The sequence below is a fragment of the Cetorhinus maximus genome, chromosome 1, assembly GCF_964194155.1.
Source record: "Cetorhinus maximus chromosome 1, sCetMax3.hap1.1, whole genome shotgun sequence".
Taxonomy (NCBI): Eukaryota; Metazoa; Chordata; class Chondrichthyes; order Lamniformes; family Cetorhinidae; genus Cetorhinus; species Cetorhinus maximus.
The window spans coordinates 128,796,859-128,819,714 of record NC_135879.1 but is presented as its reverse complement, the minus strand read 5'-3'; the positions used below and the strand labels follow the sequence as shown (position 1 = coordinate 128,819,714).

Genomic DNA, 22,856 nt, shown 5'->3' with positions numbered 1-22,856 from the left:
GCCACTGTCACTCAGACGCTTGGGGACCCAATTGGCTCAGTTGGCTAGATGGTTGTTGTGCAACTGATTGATGCCAACATCATAGCATGGTCTTGGGACCTGCCTCTTGTGCTACCCATGGTGCAGGCTGTTGTGCTGTGGGTGGGACCTGCCTTTGGGCAGAGAACTCAAGAAGATAACGCTAATGATTAATTAAAACAGACTAACAACAAAAATAGTATGAAATTGAAATGAATTATCTGAAATAATTATTTAGGAAGAAAATTGGAACAAATTCCAGGTGTGCAATGGAAATGTGAAGGGGATATCAAATTTATGCCAGTGCAACTTTAAATTTTGCGCAAAGCTGTTTGACTTCATACTATCTAACCTTAAGGTAAGCTGTAGGGGATGTGGCTAAGGTGCAACGAGTACAATTCATGTAACCTCCTATTAAGAACTGTGTTGCAAACAATGCTTTCCAAGTTGAAATGGCAGGTATTTTTACAACCAATTACTGAATTAATTCTATTTGACTTTTGGGTTGTAAATTTGATATATGTGAAAATACTCAAGGAAAGTTAAGGATGGACTTTTGGCAGTAACATGTGCAATTTTATGGATAGGTTGAATGATTTTTAAAAAAGTGTTTGATGTTAAATAAGCTATTTACTAGTTTTTAAAAATTATTTCATGAAGTGTGGGCATTGCTGGCCAGGCCAGCATTTGTTGCTCATTCCTAATTTCCCTTGAGAAGATGATGGTGAACCGCTGCAGTCGTGTGGTATAAGTACACCAACAGTGCTGGAGGGCGTTCCAGCATTTTCACCCAGCGACAGTGAGGGATTGGCGATGTCAATATGTTGTGTGGCTTGGAGGTGGTGCTGTTCTCATGTATCCGCTGCCCTTGTCCTTCTATGTCGTAGAGGTCATGGGTTTGGCATGCTGTCGAAAGAGGCTTGCCGAGTTGCTGCAGTGCATCTTGTATATGGTACACACTGCTGCCATTGTATAGCAGTGGTGAAGGGAGTGAATATTTAAGTAGTAGATGAGGTGCTGATCAAGCGGGTTGTTTTGTCCTGGATGGTGTCACGCTTCTTGAGTGTTGTTGGAGCTGCACTTACCCAGGCAAGTGCAGAATATTCCATAACACTACTGACTTGTGCCTTGCAGATGGTGGACAGGTTTTGGGGAGTCAGGTAGTACTGAGTGTGTCTTACATCTGTATATGCATGTGTTTGATGTAGTCTACATGGATTTTAGCAAGGCATTTGATAAAGTCCCACATGGCAGACTGGTCAGAAAAATAAGAGCCTATGGGATCCAAGGGCAAGTGGCAAGTTAAATCTAAAATTGACTCAGTGCTAGGAACCAAGGGGTAATGGTTGACAGGTGGTTTTGTGACTGGAAAACTATTTCCAGTGGGATTCTCCTGGGTTTAGTCATAGATTCCTGGCTGTTTGTGGTGTATATCAACGATTTGGACTTAAATGTAGGGGCCCTGATAGAGAACTTTGCTGATGATACAAAAATTGTCATGTGGTTGATAGTGAGGAAGAAAGACTGCAGGAAGTTATCAATAAAGTAGCAGTCAGTAGGAAATTGGGCCTCTTGACCACAGTTTGGAAAACAGATAAAAGCCTGGACTGAATGCAAGAATTGATAGTGAGAGGCTCGGTTGAGTGGAAGTTGCAATTTTACCTGGAAGGGAGGGAAATATACTATTCCTTTGCTTTATAGTCACACTGTTCCTGATCCTTGTGGCTCACTTCAATGCAATGGAGATCTAAAGATGCAACAAGAGCATAGACATTGTGTGAAAAGTGAAACTTTATATGTGATATGTTACATTGCTTGTTTAATTTATAAAATGTTCTGAGGAGATGCATCTCATGTATGTGTGTATAAATGTGGAATACACAACACAAAAACAAGACCTGCAGAAACAGTGTTAAGTTAAAGAAGGGCCTTAAAAATTTTGCAGGTTCAGCACCACAGGACACTCATTCAAGAAGGTTTTTTTGTCCCTCACAATTCAGAATGCATCTTTTTAATCCAACATGTAATTAAATAAAAGCATGGCTTGAAGTTCACAACATAGGAACCTTGCTGCATGCATAGCATGTCTCCAACTGTATTAACCTATCTTTAGAGGTGGTGGATTGAAAAAGGACTCTAGTGAAAAAATCAGATTGGCAGTAGTAGCCTGGATGAGGAGTTCTTCGAATGCTTTTGAGATAGTTTCTTAGCATGTTCTGGAACCAACTAGAGAGCAGGTTATATTAGACTAGGTATGGTGTAATGTGACAGGATGAATCAATGACTCCAGAGTAAAGGCACCCCTAGATAGCAGTGACCACAATATGACTGAATTTTACATCCAGTTTGAAAGGGAGAAGAGGGGGTCTAAGACTAGATTCTTAAACTTAAATAAGGGCAACTACGTGGGGATGAAAGCTGAGCTAGCTGAAGTGAACTGGGATACTAGGCTAAAGGATAGAACAATAGAGAAGCAATGGCAGACATTTAAAGGAATATTTCAGAATATTCAGAATAAGTATATTTCTGCTATAAAGAAAATTTCTAAGGGGAGGACCTACCATCCATGGTTAACCAGAGAAGTTAACGAAAGCATCAAACTTAAGAAAAAAGCATATAACTGTGCAAAGATGAGTGGTAGGGCAGATGATTGGTCAGAATGTAAAGAATGGCAGAAAATGACTAAAAGGTTAATCAGGAGAAATAAATTAGAGTATGAGAGGAAGCTAGCTAGGAATGTAAAAACAGATAGCAAGAGAACCTACAGGTATTTAAAAAGGGAAAGAATAAGTAAAGTGAGTGAGTCTCTAGAGAGTGACAGTGGGGAGTTGATGGTAGATAACAAGAATATGGTGGAAGACATGAACAAATATTTTGCTTCTGTGTTCACTATAGAGGATACAAAAAACATTCTAGTAATAGCTGCAAACCAGGAGATAAAAGGGAGAGAGGAACTTGGTCAAATTGAAATCACTAGGGTAACGGTACTGAGCAAACTGATGGAGCTGCGGGCTGACAAGTCTTTGGGTCCTGATGGACTACATCCTAGGGTCTTAAAAGAGGGGGCTAATGAGGTAGTCGATATGCTAGTGTTAATTTTCCAAAATTCGCTAGATTCTGGAAAGGTTCCATCAAACCGGAATGTAGCAAATATAATCCCTCTATTCAAGGAGAGAGGGAGGCAGAAAACAGGGAACTATAGGCCAGTTAGCTTGACATATGTCAGGGGGAAGTTGTTAGAATCGATTATTAAGGAGATTATAGCTGGGCACTTAGAAAAGCTCAAGGTAATTGGGAAGAGACAGGATGGTTTTGTGAAAGGGAAATCATGTTTAACCAATTTACTGGAGTTTTTTTGAAGGAGTAACATGCACTGTGGTTAAAGGAGAGCCTGTAAACACACTGTACTTGGAATTCTAGGAGGCATTTGATAAGGTGCCACATCGCAGATTATTACAGGAAATAAAAGCTCATGGTATAGGTGGTAACATGTTAGCATGGATATAAGATTGCCTGGCTGGCAGAAAACAGAGAGTATGCATAAATGGGTCTTTTTCGGATTGGTAGGATGTGACGAGTGGAGTCTCACAGGAGTCTGTGCTGAGGCCTCAACCTTTTACAAGTTACATCAATGACTTATATGAGGGAACTGATGGCATGGTAGCTAATTTTGCAGATGGCACAAAGAGAGGTAGGAAAGTATGTTGTGAAGAGGACATAAGGAGGCTGTAGACAGATATAAATAGTTTGAGTGAGTGGGCAAAGATCTGGCAATTGGAGTTTAATGTGGGAAAATGTGAAGTTGTTCACTTTGGCAGGAAGAATAAAAAACCAGAGTATTACTTCAATGGAGAACGGCTGCATAATTCTGAGGTGCAGAGGGATGTAGGTGTTCTAGTACGAGTCACAAAAAGTTAGCATGCAAGCACAGCAAGTAATTAAGAAGGCTAATAGAATGCTATTCTTTATTATGAGAGGGATTGAAGATAAAAGTAAGGTTGTCATGTTTCAGTTATACAGGGCATTGGCGAGACTGCATCTTGAATACTGTGTGCAGTTTTGGTCTCCTTATTTAAGGAAGGACGTAAATGCATTGGAGGTGGTTCAGAGGAGATTTACTAGATTGATACCTGGAATGAGCGGGTTGTCTTATGAGGAAAGGTCAGACAGACTGGGCTTGTTTCTATTGGAGTTTAGAAGAGTGAGGGGTGATTTGATTGAAGTATATAAGATCCTGAACGGTCTTGACAAGATGGATGTGGAAAGGTTGTTTCCTCTTGTGGGTGAGTCCAGAACCAGGGGGCACTGTTTTAAAATTAAGGGTCGCCTTTTTAGGACAGAGATTAGTAGAAATATTTTCTCTCATTGCAACTTTGGAACTCTCCGTCTCAGAAGGCGGTGGAGGAGGGGTCATTTAATAATTTTAAGGCAGAGACAGATAGATTCTTGTTAGTCAAGGGAATCAAAGGTTATCGGGGATAGATGGGAATATGGAATTCGAAACACAAACAGATCAGCCATGATCATATTGAATGGCGGAGCAGGCTCGAGGTGCCAAATGGCTTACTCCTGTTCCTATTTCTTATGTTTCTTAATAGGTTCTTAACTGAAGGGGAGCAGGTTCCCCCACTCCCTTTGAAAATTGTGTCATGTTCTGGAGGCACTGGGATGCAGTGCCTCCCTCCAATAATGCTCTTTTCAAATGGTGCCACAACCATTTCCGCCCCTACCAACAATCGAAAAAGACGCCCATGAAGTCTTCAGAAATGAACAAAGTGTAAGCTCCAGATTCTTAAAAGAAATCAGATTTTAGAACAAAACATACTGGAGGGATTTTCAACAGTAGGCAGTTGATGGGAAAATAGAAATTATTTTTCTGTTGACTATCTTAGCTTTTCTTGTTTCTTGTGTTATAATTTGTAATCTTTGTTGTCTGGATAATAATTCTGACATTTGGCAGCTAATATGCTTGTTTAACTTGGTTGCTCTATTTAAAACACTTCAAAATTTTTAAACACTTTCAATGTACTTCTTGTGGTAAAGTAATCCAGGTAGGCACATCCTGCTGTCAGTTAAAGACTATTTGTTGAGGAAATATTTTAGGTTGTGAAGTGCTTATAATTTTCAAAAATTTTCTGTTTGGAAAAGATCAAGCCACCCAGCTCAGAAAAAATATCAGGTAATTACTAATCCTCTTTTTAAATAAAAGTTTAACACCTTGTTATATAATGAATATATGTTAGCTGCAAGAAATAAATATCCTAGTCCTCAGGAGCCTACATGTTTAATTTATGAATTTCAAAAACATTGAACAATTTGATTGATCAGTTTTATGCGATTTCCTGTTTCCTGGATAATACGTTGAAAAATATGAGGAATTTTAGTGCTTGGTTTTATCTGGTTACTTATGCCTTGTTGGTATTTTTGCTGCCTGCCTAGAAATTATTTTGATTGATCATATTTAGCAAATTAAATATTTGATTGTTCTTTTGCCAGTTAGTGGGTAATTTAACTCAATCTAATTTTTTTGCACCATAAATGTGTGACATTTTTGAGATGACGCTTTGGAGGTGCCCCATTTCAAGGCACGATGCTTCAGGTGCATGCTAAATGCAACATCTTTAATAAGTGAATACTAGTGACACCTGGCATAAATGTAAAGTGAAAAAAATAGAGATCAAATGAAGGAAAGAACAAACTTGCACATATGCACCAACTTTCATGATCTCAGGAAATTCTTAAGTGCGTTACAACTAATGAAGTACTTTTGAAGTATAGGCACTGTATTAACATAGGAAATCTGGCAGCCAATTTGTGCACAGCAGGGTACCACAATCAGCAATGAAATAAATGACCGGACGATTTGTTTTAGGTATTGATTGAGGGATAATGTTGGCCAGGACAACCACAACAACAACCTGTATTTATATAGCACCTTTGACGTAGTAAAGCATCCCATGATGCTTTACAAGAGCGTTATCAGAAGAAATTTAACACCAAGTTGCATTAAGAGATAGTAGGCCAGGTGACCAAAAGTTTGGTCGAAGAAGAAGGTTTTAAGGAGCATTTGAAAGGAGGTTTAATGTACAATTCCAGAGCTTAGTGCAAAGACAGCTAAAGGCATAGCTATCAATGGCGGAGCAATTAAAATCAGGGATGCACAAAATGTCAGAACTGGAGGTTTGCAGAGGTTGCTGAGGATTGTAGTGTTGGAGGGCATTATAGAGATAGGAAGGGGCAAGGCAATTGAGGGATTTTAAAATAAAGAGAATTTTAAAATCAAGGTATTGCTCTACCAGGAGCTGGTGATCTTCAGTGAGCACAGGCTGAACAGGACTTAGTGAGAGTTCAGACATGGGCAGCAGGGTTTTGTTGCCATCAGAATTGCTAAGTATTCCTTCTCAGGACGGCGGCCGGTGACTAGTGGAGTTCCGCAAGGGTCAGTGTTGGGACCACAACTTTTCACTTTATACATTAATGATCTAGATGAAAGAACTGAGGGCATCCTGGCTAAGTTTGCAGATGATACAAAGATAGGTGGAGGGACAGGTAGTATTGAGGAGGCGGGGAGGCTGCAGAAGGATTTGGACAGGTTAGGAGAATGGGCAAAGAAGTGGCAGATGGAATACAATGTGGGGAAGTGTGAGGCCATGCACTTTGGTAGGAAGAATAGAGGCATAGACTATTTACTAAATGGGGAGAGAATTCAGAAATCTGAGTGCAAAGGGACTTGGGAGTCCTAGTCCAGGATTCTCTTAAGGTTAACTTGCAGCTTGACGCGGTAGTTAGGAAGGCAAAAGCAATGTTGGCATTGATTTTGAGAGGTCTAGAATATAAAAGCAGGAATGTGTTGCTGAGGCTTTATAAGACTCTGGTCAGACCACATTTAGAATATTGTGAGCAATTTTGGGCCCTGTATCTCAGGAAGGATGTGCTGGCCCTGGAGAGGGTCCAGAGGAGGTTCACGAGAATGATCCCAGGAATGAAAGGCTGAACATATGAGGAACGTTTGAGGACTCTGGGTCTATACTCGTTGGAGTTTAGAAGGATGAGGGGGGATCTGATTGAAACTTACAGAATATTGAAAGGCCTGGATAGAGTGGACGTGGGGAAGATGTTTCCATTAGTAGGAGAGACCAGGACCTGATGGCACAGCCTCAGAGTAAAGGGAAGACCTTTTAGAACAGAGATGAGGAGAAACTTCTTTAGCCAGAGAGTGGTGAATCTATGGAATTCATTGCCACAGAAGGCTGTGGAGGCCAGGTCATTAGGTCATTGAGTGTATTTAAGACTGAGATAGATAGGTTCTTGATTGGTAAGGGGATCAAAGGTTACAGGAAGAAGGCAGGAGAATAGGGTTGAGAAACTTATCAGCCATGATTGAATGCCGGAGCAGACTCGGTGGGCCGAATGGCCTAATTTCTGCTCCTATGTCTTATGGTCTAATTTGTCCTTACCCTTTTTTCCCTTTTCTTCATGATGTTCATTCCTTGCTTAATTATGGTTCCAAAGACACCTGCAACCTCTCTCCCTCCATCCAAGTGGCCATTACTCATAGTGGGAACAGCCTTTTTTGCTGCAGGGGTACATCAGAGCTGAGGTCAGCTGATGTTCACACATGTGGGGAGAAATGCGTTTCTGTTGGTTTACTTCTTGCAGATTTACCTTGATTCCCCAGGGTATGGCACCACTAAAATAAAATCCTATTTAAGCAAATAGGGTGGGCGTAGAGATGTTTCCACTTGTGGGGGCATACAAAACTAGGGGCCATAAATATAAGATAGTCACTAATAAACCCAATAGCAAATTCAGGAGAAACTTCTTTATTTAAGAGAGTGGTGAGAACGAGGAACTCTCTATTGTGGAACTACTTGAGTGGTTAATGCGAGTTGCATAGGAACATTTAAGGGGAAAATAGACAAATACATGAGAGAGAAGAGGCTGGATATTAACGCGGAGGGAGAAGGGTTGGGTGGGTGGGATTGTTGCTTTGAGGTCTGGAAACATGAAAGAATGGGTTTCTAATAGCTCCTGATGATTTTTAATGACAAGACATTTTTTGTTTCATTTCTCAGCCGTAGCCAGGCTGTCAGATGTATAGGCCTTTGGCACCCGGCAGCATTCAGGGAGTGGACAGTCGGGAGGCAGGTTGGAGGTCTTGGGGTAGGAGGTCTTGAGATTGGAAGAGTCATGCTGGAGATTAGAAAAATTGGAGGATATCAGAAGGGTTGGAGGGGAAGATCAGAAGGGTCAGGTGGACAGGGGAGATTGAAACATGAAGATTGGAAGTGTTGGGGGGTTGATCAGTAGAGTCACTTGAAGATCAGAGGCCAAGTGGGGAGATCAGAACTGTCAAGGAGGAAATCTAAAGGGTTGGTTGGGGGAGATTGGAAGGGCCAGGGGGCAGTGACAGTTGGAGTACAATTGCAGAGGGTTGATGAAGTAAGCTGGATCCAGCAGGTAAGTGGAAAGGCACTTAACTCCTGGACTCAGCGATCCTCACCTACCTTCAGCCACCAGGTTTCCTGAGACCCTGAAAATTTAGTCAACCAGGGTTAAATTTAAAATGATGGTTCAACATGAGCCACACAACATTGCTATAATATTGAAATTGCCAACACATGTCCTGGGTGTGGGTTGGTTGCCTGCCCCATCCCACCTCCTTTAAAACTGGGAATGGGAAGATTGGAGACACGTTTGCGCTGGGATTCAGATTTTTTAACATTTTAACATCCCACCTGACCAATATCCACCCATTTTTGAGGGTTAAAATTCCCCGAAAGAAACAGAAGGATACATTGATTGAGATAAGGTAAGATGGGAGGAGGCTTATATAAAACATAAACACCTGCAGAGATCTGTTGGACCAAATAGCTTGTTTCTGTGCTCAATGTATTTTTATGTAACAGGTAATTCGAATTAAGAAATTTTGAATTAAGCAGAGTAAACCGTGAAATGAAAAGTTCAGGGTAGTGTAGATAACACTTTAAATATGTTACTTGTTTCTGACTGGATCAAGGAACCATTTCCAATATAGACCAGAAGGAAAAACTTCAATATTATGTCATTTATATCATTTCACCCATTCTACACATGACGTTGCAACTTAAAATAAGCACCTACAACATTCAAAGATTCTGACAAACACAAAGTTTATTGATATAATTACATATCCTGTTCTGATTTCCACTTCTGGTGTAAAGAGAACAACTTCAGCTTCTCTAGTCTCTTCACATAACTGAAGTCCCACATTCCTGGTACATCTTCTCCGCACCCTTTGAGGTTTTCACATTCTTCTGAAAGTGAGATCCAGTTATTGTTTTATAAAGGTTTATTATAACTTATATAACTACATAAGACACTATCATAGATATTTACCAACTTTCACCATAACAGGTGACAAGATGAGAAGGTTGTGAAAAAAAAATTTGAGATTCTTGACTTCATTCATAGAGGAACACAGGAAGTTATAATAAACCTTCATAAAACAATAACTGGATCTCACTTTCAGAAGAATGTGAAAACCTCAGAAAGGGTGCAGAGAAGATTTACCAGGAATATGGGACTTCAGTTATGTGAAGAGACTAGAGAAGCTGAAGTTATCATCTTTACAGCAGAGGTGGAAATCAGAACAGGAGTAGGACGCATACTCCCTCAAGCCTGCTCCACTATTCAATAAGATCATGGCTGATGGAGTAAATAAGGAAAACATGTTTGCAGTGGCAGAAGGGGCAGTAACCAGCTTTAAGGCAATTGGTTACAGAACCAGAGGTGACATGATGAAACTTTTTGTCCCCCACAGTAAGTTGTGGCCTGCAACGCATTGCCTGAAAATCTAGGTGGTGGGAGATGGTGGGAGCTCATTGAATAGCAATGTTTAAAAGAAATTGGATAAGTACTTGAAGGGGAGAAAAAAATATTACAGGGCTATGGGAAAAGAGTAGCAGAGTGGGATTAATTGAATAGCTCAACCAAAGATCTGGCACAGGTGTGACAGGCTGAATGATCTCCTGTGCTGTATATTTTATGATTCTTTAAAGGTATCTCTTTTCTCAGCAGTCATGGCTGTGTCTTCCTATCCAAGAGCTCCTATTCTTCTTGCCTTCCATTCTTGCACTAATTTTACGTATCACCCTGCTTTGTCATTCCATCTTTATCCAGTGAATAGGGAAAAATCCCAAACTTGTCAACACTTATATACCAAATGTATCTGCTGCTGTAGTACCACTGTTCCCCCTAAATTTATGCAAATTTTCCCTAGACCTCCATGTTTGAATCCCTCCAATCAAGTTTCTGTCCCGCCACAGTACCGAAATGGCTCTTATCAAAGTCACAAATGACATTGTGCATGACTGTAGTTTGGCTTGTCTGCAGCCTTTGACATGGTTGAATGCACCAACCTTGTTCAACACCTCTCCACCATCATCCCACTGGATGGGACTGCATTTGTCCATTTTTATCAATTCAGTCACAGCTAGATAATCACCTGCAATGCTTTCTCTTCTTGCTCCACACCATTACCTCTAGTGTCCCCCAAGGATTTCTCATTAAGATGTTGCCCCTCAATGACATCATCTGAAAACAACATGAGTTTTCACTTAAATGCTGATGATACCCAGCTCTACCTTGCTACCCCTCTCTCCACTCCTTCATGGTCTCTAAATTGTCTGGTTGCTTATCTAACATCTAGTAGATGAGCAGAAATTTAAACAAAGCTTGTATTTATATAACACCTCTAACATAATAAAATGTCCCAAGCCACTTCACAGGAACATTATAATATGAAATATGACAAAAACAAAACAAGAAATTTATTCCAACTAAATATTAGGATGACAGAAGCCATTGGTCTTTGGTCACACCAAAAATTCAGTTTCCAAACTATTGACTCCAACCCTTCACCTAATAACTGTCTGTGAGTAAGACTGGACCATTCTGTTTGCAACTTTGGTATCATATTTGACCCCAAAATGAGCTTCTGACCACATATTCCTGATATCACTACTTCCACCTCTATAATGTTGCCCAGTCTGTCCCTGCCTCAGTTCATCTGCTGCTGAAACTCTCGTTCGTGCCTTTGTCATTTCTGGACTTGACTATTCCAACACACTCCTCTCTCATTCTACCCTCTGTAAACTTGATGTCATCCGAACCTCCACTGCCTCAGTCCTAATTTATAGCAAGCCCTGTTCCCCTATCACCCCTTGTGCTCACTGACCTACATTAACTGGGAGTCAATGCCTCCATTTTAAAATTCTCAACCTTGTTTTCAAATCCCTCCACAGCCTCGCCTATGTCTGTAATTATCTCCAGCCCTACAACCCTCCAAGATGTTTTAACTCTTCTTGTGCATCCCCAATTTTAATTGCTCCACCATTAGTGGCTTTGTCTTCAGGCGCCTGGCCCCACATTCCAGAATTCCCTCTCTGCCTCACTTTCCTCCTTAAAAAGTCATTTCTTCGAGCAAGCTTTTGGACATCTACCCTAACAGAGCCTTGTGTGGCTCCACGTCAAATTTTGCTCGATGAGAGGTTCCTGCCAAGCACCTCGGAGACTCCTTTAAACTGCCCGAAGACGCCGTGTAAATGCAAATTGCTGTCGGACTACAGGAGATTGTAATCCGGCCTCTGGGATCTTCACTTTCCGGTTACTCAACTGGAGAATCGTCACAGGGAGGGCGTGACCTGGTCGGCGGCGGGCGCGAGCCGTGTTGGTTGGAGTTTGGTAGCCCAGGAGCTCGTGCAGTCGGTGTGGGCGCGCGAGGTTGCGAAATGGGTGAGTGGAGGGGGGTCACCTCCCCGGGCGGGAGCCTCGGAGCTGCTGCCGCTGCTTCCGGGTGGCTGAAGGATTTGGGCTAGTGCCCAGCCGGCTCGCCACTCCACTCCACTTTAAATTATTTGCTGTCAGGAATGGCCGGTGGCGAGTCTGGTGCGCCGGGAGGATGTTTGGGTGCGGCAGGGACCGGCATGTGTATTTGCCCCCGGTGTGCCCCTCCTCTCCCGGGTTGCACTGTTCGCGTTGGAAGCGCCTATGCCGGTGACGGGCTCTTCAGAGCTTTGACCTGTCCACCGGTGGTGCCAAGTGTAGTCCTTTAACTCTGAGGAAGGGGTGGGCACACACTCCCAGTTTCTCTTAAACAGCAGCTATCTTGCAGTCTGCCGCAACATTCGTTTTTACTCCAGACTTGCACTTTTGTCCAGCATCCGCGCGAAGTAAATACATTTCAATAGTTTACGCAAAAATTTCATAGAAACTTAATTTCTGACCAAATCTCTGGTTTGGACCATTGAGGGGATAAAAAACAGAAATGCTAATTTCTTATGGCTATGAGTATTACTAGTACAGTACGGATATAAAGGTGTCGGAAAAGTATATAGTGTGGAAATTTTACTTAACTAACTTGGATGAGACGGGGGTAAGGGGAGTAGTAGGCAAGCTGGAAGTTTCTAACTAGGATCAGCGTTGCTTACCAAAAATCTAGCTTGCTAGCAGGGCCAAAATGACATCTTTTAGCTTTGTATGTTATACAGTGTGCAAGTTTCCACAAGTTGGGAAAGTGGAATGTGTGACATCCATCTTTGGTTTATTCCAAGTGTTCAATGTATTAGGTCTAATGGTGTACTTATCGAAATTTAACAGTCTTTTTATTACTTCTGGCCATATTTAACAGGTTGATCAGAAAATCTATTTAGTTCAGTTAGTGATAGTTAAATAATTTGACACCGTTGGAATCATGGATCCCTGGGAGTGATTTTAGAGGGAGTGGTGAACTGTTGTACTGAGGGGATTCTGATAGTGCCAGCTGTTGAGTAAACTTTTGAGTAGGATAGATAATAGAGATATTCAGATTGATTTTCCATTTTTGAAGATTAAAAAGCCAGTCAGGTTCTGTGGTTGTGATAAGTTCGTCATTGTCCTTTGTTTGGAACTGTGGATTTATGTCTGATGATGGCATTTCATCAGGTTTGGCTCTAATGTCCTTCAACTATACAATCAGCTGACACACTGCCAACACTTAAACTTCCGTGAGGATTTAGAGTTAGTACCACTGAATCTGAATTTTAAAATGGGCAGCAGGCCTTACAAATCAGGCAAATGGCTGAATCGTGATTTTTGCTCTGCACACCAGTGGATATTCAAGTTACCTGATTTTATTTTTTTGTGTTCAATCAGTTCAGTGCCTTATGATTTACACAAATGCAAACCGAACGAAATTTTAGTCTGCAGTGTGCTTTTTTTCACATTTCTTGATTTGCTAGCTTAACTATTTTTTTAACTGCCCTCTACAATTAAAATGCTAATTGTTCCGACTGAAGCAGCAAAAAGTATATAACAGTCATGTGCATGTTAGTTCCCACGTGTGACAACATTACTGCTTTACTTGTCTGTGATTAGGTTTTTAATGTAATGTGGCTGAATGTGCATTGGTTTTGTACTGTAAATTGTATATATTTCAAAATCGTGAAAGGAATTCCACCCACACTACAAGCTAAACATGCTTCTTGTTTTTCTTCCCGGGAAAGGGGAACAAACTGAACACATTGGCCTGAATGTTCGCTCCCAAGTTGGGATTTTCGAGACAATTCCTGGCTCTGCAAATCTGACCCGAGAGAAAGTGCCCCGGAAGGTTGGATTTTTGGTCTGGGGAAGGTGGGTGAAAATGGGAGTTGTGGCGGGTGAACCCAGAGCAAGGGAGGAGGCTGCTGGGTGCAGAGGCGGGCTGGGCCAGTGGCCTGCCTTGGTGCACTGGCACCATGTGGAAGTTTAAAAAAAACATGAAAAGCCCCTCAATCTGCAGCCCCCCCCCCACACACACATACACACGCACTCTCTCCATGCCCCCACACACCTCCCTAAGGCGCTCTATACAAACCTAAGCCCCTCTGCACACTCCCATGACCCATTATAGCCCTATGTCAACTTAGTGTCAACTCATGCCAACCCATGCCCCCTCAACAAACATCCTTTGCACTTGTACCTACTATGCCAATTTACCCACTATCCACCATGGGCATTTCTCAGGACCCACACTGAGATGAGATAAAATAAAGTGTCTATTGTAGAATTCACTATTTCAAAAAAAACTCACTCATTGATAAAATCCATTCACTATATTTAAATTCCTTTAATCCCTTATTAAAAAAAACAAGCATAGGAATTCATAATCCCACTCCAAAAAGTCTATAACCACTTGGAGCTGTCAGTCAAACTGTGAACTGAGGGGCATCCCAAGGTGATAATGGAAGATTGTGAAATTAGCCATGCAGCACTAGTCTAGTAATGATAGCCCTCAGTCTTATGTCAACAGACAGAGTGAAATAGCAGGCATTGATTTTTTTCAAACTGCAAATGGTTTTCCCCCCCCAAATATTTAAAGGGCAGGAGTTTTAAATGTCTTGACAGCTTGACAGTTCAGTTTGACAGTTTCAAGGAGTTTATTAATTTTCAATGCATATTCATGTCTAATTTTAACAATCCCAAAGGGTACCTTACCTCTCCCAAAAATGTCTGAGGACCATATCCAAAGGGTACCTTACTTCTCCAAAAGGGTATCCCATCTATCCAAGCACTCCACAAAGTTTAGACCCGCTCCTAGCCTGACTGGAGGCAGCTGCTGTTTTATATGTGCAAAGTAGTGCCTGCCCCTATTCCCCATCCGCCCCCCAGGAAAATGGTAGGTGCTGTGTTGGTGGGGGGTGGGTCCTCCGGATCCGATCATCTGCAGCCATTTGTGTAATGATGGAGAGGCTCTCCATCTTTACAAAAATTCAGGCTTTTATCTCCCAACCCATGTAACTGTAGAAGGAATCATGAAAATGTGCTCCCTGGAATATTTGCAAATTTCAGAATATAATTTCAAAATTCTTAATGGGATGGAATTAAAATTGAATCTCAAAATCCAAATACGCATTTTACATTGACATTGTGAAATTGTAATCAAGCATAAGTGCCTTTGAGAGCAGAGAAATTTGGGGTGATGGTGAGGGAAGATGGTTGAACAAGAAATTTGCTTGGCTGGTATTGCTTGTGAAATACCTTCTGTGATATTGAAGTATGAAATTTACTGTAATGTGCATTCAGGTACATGATAAAATGGATATGTCTGACTCATTGTGTGTGAAGTGAAATGTAAGTGCTTCCTTTAGCACTCAAACATTTATATAGTGCCTTATCACATCCATAGGATGGCCACAATTGTTCTATGTGTAATTAATGTCTGAATCATATTTAAACAGTTACAGTATTCAGATGATGTACTGAAGATTGTGCCAGATTATTTATCTGAGCTGACCTTCTTGCACTTTGTCAGAGCTGACAAAAGAGTTGTTGCTTGGTATACAAGGACCGGAAAGATATCTGAGAGTGCTAAGTTGCTGAAACACTAAATTGAGATCTGTGTTGATGTAAAGAGTGTTAAAGCTTCTCTCTTCCTACAAAAATGTGGTTATAATTCTGAATATATGACTTCAAGGATGAGATTTTTGTTGTGCTGTGATATAAGTACATAGAATTTGGGAACTTGTTGGCCAAATTATGCCTCATTATGGGTGTTTACAATACAGAATAGTTGGCTCAATGCCTGTGAACTTCCCATTAAGACTAGATTATTGATATTAGCAAACCATATCAGAAACCACTGAGAGGACACAGCATTTCAGACCTCAATTAACTTGTACTTTTTTCACATGCCTTTGCTAAGTTTTGGTGCCTTAGAATTTGGTATATAAATAGAAAATACAGTTTCAAGATCTGGACTGAAATTGGAGAAAATTCAGTGGTGATGCAGTTATCTGCTTGATGCATACAATCAAATGCACATGGGAAGTGCAAGTTTACTTCAAGTTGTTTGAATTTCTAGTCAATATGATTGGTGTTCTGTGTCTGATTTTTAAATTTTTTGCAACATTGCCTTACTGGCAGTGTTGTTAACATAACGGACCACATATGCAGTTACAAGTTGAATCAGAGCCAGGATAGAGGATTTTTTAAGTCTTGTTGCTAATTTTTTTCATGAGCATTCATTGTGTATCTTTATTGCCTGTTGCTGTCTATTTAAGCTTCATACCTTAATTATAGTTGTTGGTAAAATTGTTAACTTTGTACAACCAGCAATCCGTCAATTAAAATAATGGATAACTGCACAACTGGAATAAAAGCAAAATTTTGTAAATCACAAGAAGTCATTTTGCATTTGTTTTATATGTGCAAATTAGTGCTCGCCCCTATTTCTCCCCCCCCCCACCCCATAAAATGGTAGATGCAGTATTTGGGGGTGGGTCCTCCGGATCCAATCATCTGTAGCCATTTGTGTAACGACAGAGAGGCTCTCTGAATTTACGAAAATTCAGGCTTTTATCTCCCAACCCATGTTACTGTAAAAGGAATTGTGATAATTGTAATATACCCTGGAATGCTTTCAGATTTCAGAATATTGGTGGCATAGTGGTATTGTCACTGGATCCAGGGTAATGCTTTGGGGACCTGAGTTTGAATCCCATCACGGCAGATGGTGAAATTTGAATTAGATAAAAATCTGGAATTAAAAGTCTGATGACCACAAAGCCACTGCTGTTTGTCATAAAAACCCATCTGGTTCACTAATGTCCTTTAGGGAAGGAAATCTGCCATCCTTACCTGGTCTGGCCTACGTGTGACTCCAAACTCAGTAACATGGTTGACTCTTAAATGCCCCCTGTACAAGGCAGTTGGGTTGGCCAGTGACGTCCACGTCCCATGAACAATTTTTAAAAAAAAACAAAAGGGCAGGTTATGACATTTTTTACATTTGAATGGAATATGCCTAGTGACCCAAGTAGTCGAAGCATAGTCATCAACCTTTTTTTCATCACAAATGCTGACTGTCCTGTTTATTATTTACACAATGTTGTTTTTATTTCAATCTACTACCAATTTTGATCTTGCAGAAAGTACTCCTGTAATTTGTAATTAAAATTACATGTCAGCTGTAATTTGCCAAGTAGACTGCACTTCACTTGCACACCTCTATTCATCTCTAGCAACACTTCATATAAGGCGGAGCATGGTACAGGTGAGGCTCAGCCAACTTGATCCATGCTAGAATCAAGCTAACCCTAACCCTAATACAGAGTCAGAGTATACCAGATTAATTACAAAAAATAAGTCTATTTGATTAAAATCTGAATTTGAGCAGCCACCCACTATCACCAACCTCTAGCATGCTCGGTTTTATGATGAAACACTGGTGGCCTATTAATATTTGATCTCTGTTTCAACTGTTGTGGGGAAGCGTATAGGGGCTATCAATATAAGCTAGTTCCAAGAAATCCAATAGGGAATTCAGAAGAAACTTCTTTACCCACAGACTGGCAAGAATGTGGAAATTGCTACCACAGGGAGTGGTTGAAGCGAATAGTACAGATGCATTTAAGGGGAAGCTAGACCAGGGTGACCAACTCTGGTTGAATCAATTAGGGGACACTTCACCGTGCGAGTGCTGATGAAGCCTTCAGAGGGGGGCTGGTGGTGATGGTATGGGTAGGCGTGATGAACCTGTGCAGTGGGGCGGGGTGTCAGTGCTGCAGGCATGTGACCTGTCCCGATTCTGATGCTGCCAGCTCCATCTCCCAGACACCCGCAGGACAGCTTCAAACACAAGCCGCAAAACTGTCGTGCCCCATGCATGCACAGAAAAAAGTCTGCCGAGGCACCAGAAATCAGGGATTTAATGTGTCGAAAGGCCGAATTACTGGACAGCCCTGGAAGATCCGGGATGGTTGGCCACCCTGGGCTAGACAAGCATTTGAAAAAGAAAGGGACAGATGGTTACAATGGTAAGAGAAAAGATGGGAGGAGGCTGAAGTGGAGCATAAACACTGGCATGGACTGGTTGGGCTGAATGGCCTGTTTCTGTGCCAAATGTAATCCAATGCATTTAGATAGAACTGAACTGGAGGATATACAGCTATACAGTGATTTTAATGCATGAGACACAAAAGTATAATTTAGTCATCCCCAAAACCTTTTTAGATGATTGTCCTTTCACCATATAGTGATACTTTGTGCTCTGCCACTTTAACCTTGCTATTATTGAATTGAACTGCTGGGGTCTCTTTCCATTATTTCTAATTAGTGCTTGTGAAAGAGACAGAGCCAAAAGCAGTACATGTCTCCTATAGGCAGAAACCTGTGGCCCTGAGTGTGGAATGCTAAAAGGGCTGGCAATGGGACAAGTAAAAAAAAAAAAATTGTCCAGAGGAGGCACAAATGTGAAAAACAGAATCACCAACAGTTCCTGTCCAGAAAAAAATTGGGCAAAGGTTATGATCTGAAATTGTTGAACTTGATGTTGAGTCGGTCCTAGTATTCATTATAAGTCTATTGACTGTACTACAATTACTCAAACCCTGCTTCTTCTAAGAACCCTGTTCCATTCCCCCAGTTTCTTTGTCTCTGGTGACAATGTCACCTTCCATAGCAACACTTCTGATATGCCTACCTTCTCCCTGCACTGACACCATGGTTAACATGGCCCTTGACAGTGTCTCTTCTCACCCCCTTTCTGCTGCCAGGCTTTGCCCTGCCATTTCCCCTTGTAGATAATAATCCATAATTTTAAAAATCTAATAAAAGAAAGCATTCTTCCTTTACTATATTTACAAGCTCAGCTAATGAAATCCCTTATAAAAGCTAAGATAAACTTCTACCACCTTTAATCTACATTAAATTTGAAAAGGTCCACAGAACTCTAGATGACCTTAGAACAAACTCAGCAAACAGGAAAGTGGATCAGAGTTCACCCTGCTGGCGATGGAGATTGATTTCTTGGACTGCTGGCTAGTATTATTGAATTTGAAGCAGGTACTGAAGGTATATATAGGAAAGTGATTGGATTGTATCAGATGTTACTGGATCATCTTCAACATTCATTAAACAGGAAAGAGTGAAATTGCAGTTTGTGTTGATGAGTTGTTGTGTTGGTCATTTGGGCCCGGAACATGCGACCTCCAGATTGTCATGTTCCAGAGGTATGCCACCTCCAACCCCAAGATACGCTGGGTGACCACTTTGAAGTCCTGACACACTGACTACGTGGGCATTGCCTGGAAAGTTTGGACTTCTGACAGGCAATTCCCCTGTGTCTGGAACTCTCCAAAACTCTTGAGTTAGAGTCAGAGACTTTGGCTGGTTCTGACTTGCTTACCAGAATGGTTACTCAGGAAAAGTTAGAAAGACTAGTTCTAACTCCTGGATAACTATACCCACGCCCCTCCACCACCTGACTAACCCCCAGCAACCCACTGACTATACCCCTGCCCCCTCCCCACTTAGCTGCCGCTCTGCCCCCTCATTCACTTACCTTACACACTTACCTTCTCTCTGTAGTTTCTCAAAATGACTTTGGGAGCTTTAAACACTCTACTTACTGGAATATAGCAGCTAGTGCTGTAAAAAGGGGGCATGGCTTCTACAATGATTCTCTTTGCTACTCCCTGTGAGGATTGCTGCACCTCGTGAGTTTAGAAGGACCTTTCATTGGAAGACATGCCCAAAAAAATCCTAGGAAAGTAAGTAGGTAACTCTTTTGTGTGATATGTGTTGGAAGTAGGGATTCTGACCCAGATCAGAAGTTCTGGTTCTTGATGTTTTGCTCCATGTGGTCAGTGTTGATGTAATATGTCTTTAAGGGGTAGGGGCATGACATCACTGAAAGAAAGTGTGTCATGTGATCCAGTTTAGCTTCGCTTTTGCTTTTCAGCAGAGGACAGCACTAACAGCTCTGCTGATGTGTCTTCAAGCTTATATCCATGTATATCTGTTCACATGTGTCTAAATTTATTAAATGAATCCACAATGTGTTTACTCAATCCCTTAAGAGTGATTGGTGCCCTTATATCATTATAACACACAATTGTGAGGATTTGTTTCTAAGTTGTCCCCTGTTATCCCCTGTTACCTGTCTTGATTGTGTTCCATGAGGCCTGGCAATGTTCCAGCCACTCACTCAAGTGACAATCGCTCATGTGATTGGATTATGTGTTTACGAACTTCTAGTACTTATGGTACAGGTATACTATCTTATAACTGACAGCCTCGGAACTGAGGCCATGTCGGATTTTGGATTTTGCCGGATTTCGGGTCCTGCACTTTGGGTAGTGGGTGTTTTGGGCCAGTATGGGTCGGGTGTGGTCAAGGCTCGCTGGAGCATGGGTTTAGACTGGCGTGCAAATAGCGAAGCAGATAACAAGTCCAGCGCCGTGCAATGCCTAGTTGAATTGTCCAGGTAAATTAATTTTAATTGAGTAAAATAAAGAAGGTGCAGGCACATTCTAAAAATGTCCAGTTTTTGGGCAACTCCAGATTTTCGACAGCCGGTTTTGAGAGATTGTACCTCTACTTATTAATTATTGAACATCATTAAACCCTATTAGTTATTAATGTAGTCTCTCTAGTACACTTTAATTTGGATACCATGCTGGATAGGGATGACCAAAATGGGTCAAACTAATTGTTTTTCCGGGGTTCCTTTTTCATTCTCTCTAACTCCTTTATTACGTGATGCAGTCACGCAGACATAGAAGGAAAATTATAATAGGACAAACCTTCCCTCCATTGGTGCAGACAGCTCCCCTCAGTCTGCTCCCGGCCTCGTTACTGGGTTTTCGGCAGTCTCCTTCATCCTCATCCCGTCTCTTCTCCTAAGCTTCCCAGAGGATCTCAAAGTTCTGCAGTTGAAAGCATTGGCCTTGTTGTCCAGGATATTGCTCCAGCTCCTCCAATCACAGGTTCCCTCCCTCTTGCCCTTGCTGCTCCTCCAATCATAGATTCTGCCTCTGGAGGAGCAGTGAGGGATGGAACCAGTTATTGAGGAGCTGGAGCACTCAATATGGGAGATACAAAATCTGTGATTGATTGGTGGAGCAGCTCTTCACAGATTCTGTCTTTCCTATGCCTCCAATCAAACTGTGTATTGTTTTCCTGCTCCCAGGGACACCTGCACCTGCAATTGTTCAGCCCCATCTTTGCTTTTTCACTGTTCCCTTTGACTTTTTGAGGATGAATTTGCCCACCGCTGACGTTTATTTGGAACCTGCATCACAGGGGTTTCCATAGTGATCTTAAAATTCAAAAATCATATTTGATTTAAAGCCTGTGTCACCACACTACCAATTTCCAAGTGTTTTAGCCAGTTTATTCAAACATTTCTGTAAAAAGCAAGTGATTCCTTCACCGTAGGGCAGAGTTTGATTATAGTTTGAATTTTGTCTTGCACTTATCGGGACAGATTCACAAGAATATCACTTCTAAAGGGAATGACACTTTGTACTGCATGAGAAGAGGGTGCTGATTGGTTGGCAAATGGGCCCTAATTGCACGAAATGTTGACATTTAGATGCTATATGCTTATGGAACTCCACCCATCTTCTGATGGAATCTGTTTTTCTAAAGAATCTGAGCTTTGCAGTTCACATCATCTGGAATATTTCTGGTTGGCTATTTGCTTTGTCCTATTAAACTTCAAAGAATATATTACAATTTTATAAGCAATTTCTTTTTACATAAGACAAAACTCTTGAGTGATGCTCGTAAAATACCAACAGATTTCAAATTGAATCAGGATTGCATTTTGAGAGAACCCGGTATTGTCTCTTGAAAACTGAAGTGAATTCAGGCGCAATTTATGTTTTTGTTTCTTGATGCAGCATAAGCGCACTGTTAGTGTCTCTATGTTGAAGTAAAGAATCTTCATGGCTTCCTTCTATTTTTTTTCCCCAGGTTCTTGAAACTCAGGCTCTTAAAATCTGAGTTTGACATTACTTAATCACTTCTGGAGTTGAGTTAATGCAAATGGCAAGAGCTTTGCTGTCCATTTGGCCATGCTGTAGGCAATTGTAAAAGGGACCAAAGATATACCTAAATTGTTTTGTGGATAAGCCAATCACCATCCTGACTTGGAACTATGTCGCCATTCCTTCACTGTCCCTGGGTCAAAATCATGGAACTCCCTCCCTAACAGCACTGTGGGTGTTCGTACACCACATGGACTGTAACAGTTCAAGAAGGCAGCTCACCACCATCTTCTCAGGGGAAATTAGGGATGGGTAATAAATGCTGGTATAGCCAGTGATGCCCACATCCCATGAATTAATTTTTAAAAAATTGTGTGGAAACTGTAATGCTAATAATTTCAGCTAGAGTTGAGCCACTTAATTCTGCAAAGTGGTTCATTGCTTCTGAAATATTAAAATACATGTGCAGTTATAGGTGATGTTAAATTTACTTACTCTGTACCATAAAGCACATTGCACTAAGGTCTTTGAGATCTCTGAATTTGAGCCAAGCAATGACGTTTTAATGGAGATCCTAGCCAAAATTGCAATTTCACCAGAAAATTAACTCCCAATTAGAAATCATTTTCTTTCTACTACTGCAGCTGTCCTTAAGCTACCCCTAGCAAGGTCAGGAAGTTATCACCTCCAGTTATTTTTTCGTTGCATTACCTTGTGTGGACACTGAATTGTACTGAATGAAATAAGCTGTAGCTATGGCAAGCAACCTATTTGCTGAACATTTCTATTTAGAACTTTAATAGTTTATACGCAGGGGTAAAAGTGCCAAAATACTTGAATTTGTATTGTCTCATCATGTTGCTGCAATACCTGTGTGTCATGCTATAGAACATTTTGAAATGCATTAATTAATTTAGACAAATGTAGCAGCTATATGCACTAGAAATGCCTCCAAATCAAAAGTAAGATGAATGGTCACTTTATTTTTTTTCTTGGTGACGTTAGTTAAGGGAGGAAATTGGCAAGAAAATTGGAAAACTTCAGTTTCTCTTTGAGTAGTGCCATGGA

General features: G+C 41.2%; 1 protein-coding gene across 3 annotated transcripts in view; it reads left to right on the top strand.

The window, feature by feature from the left end:
* Nucleotides 1-11,707: 11,707 nt before the first annotated feature.
* The window catches only part of rell1 (RELT like 1), a 79,645-nt gene continuing 68,496 nt past the window's right edge, over nucleotides 11,708-22,856 (top strand). For all 3 annotated transcript variants that reach the window (XM_078546116.1, XM_078546128.1, XM_078546123.1), the window contains exon 1: nucleotides 11,708-11,793. In XM_078546116.1, coding sequence (XP_078402242.1) covers nucleotides 11,790-11,793 — 4 coding nt within the window. In that variant the 5' untranslated portion in view covers nucleotides 11,708-11,789. The remainder of the gene's footprint in view (nucleotides 11,794-22,856) is intronic.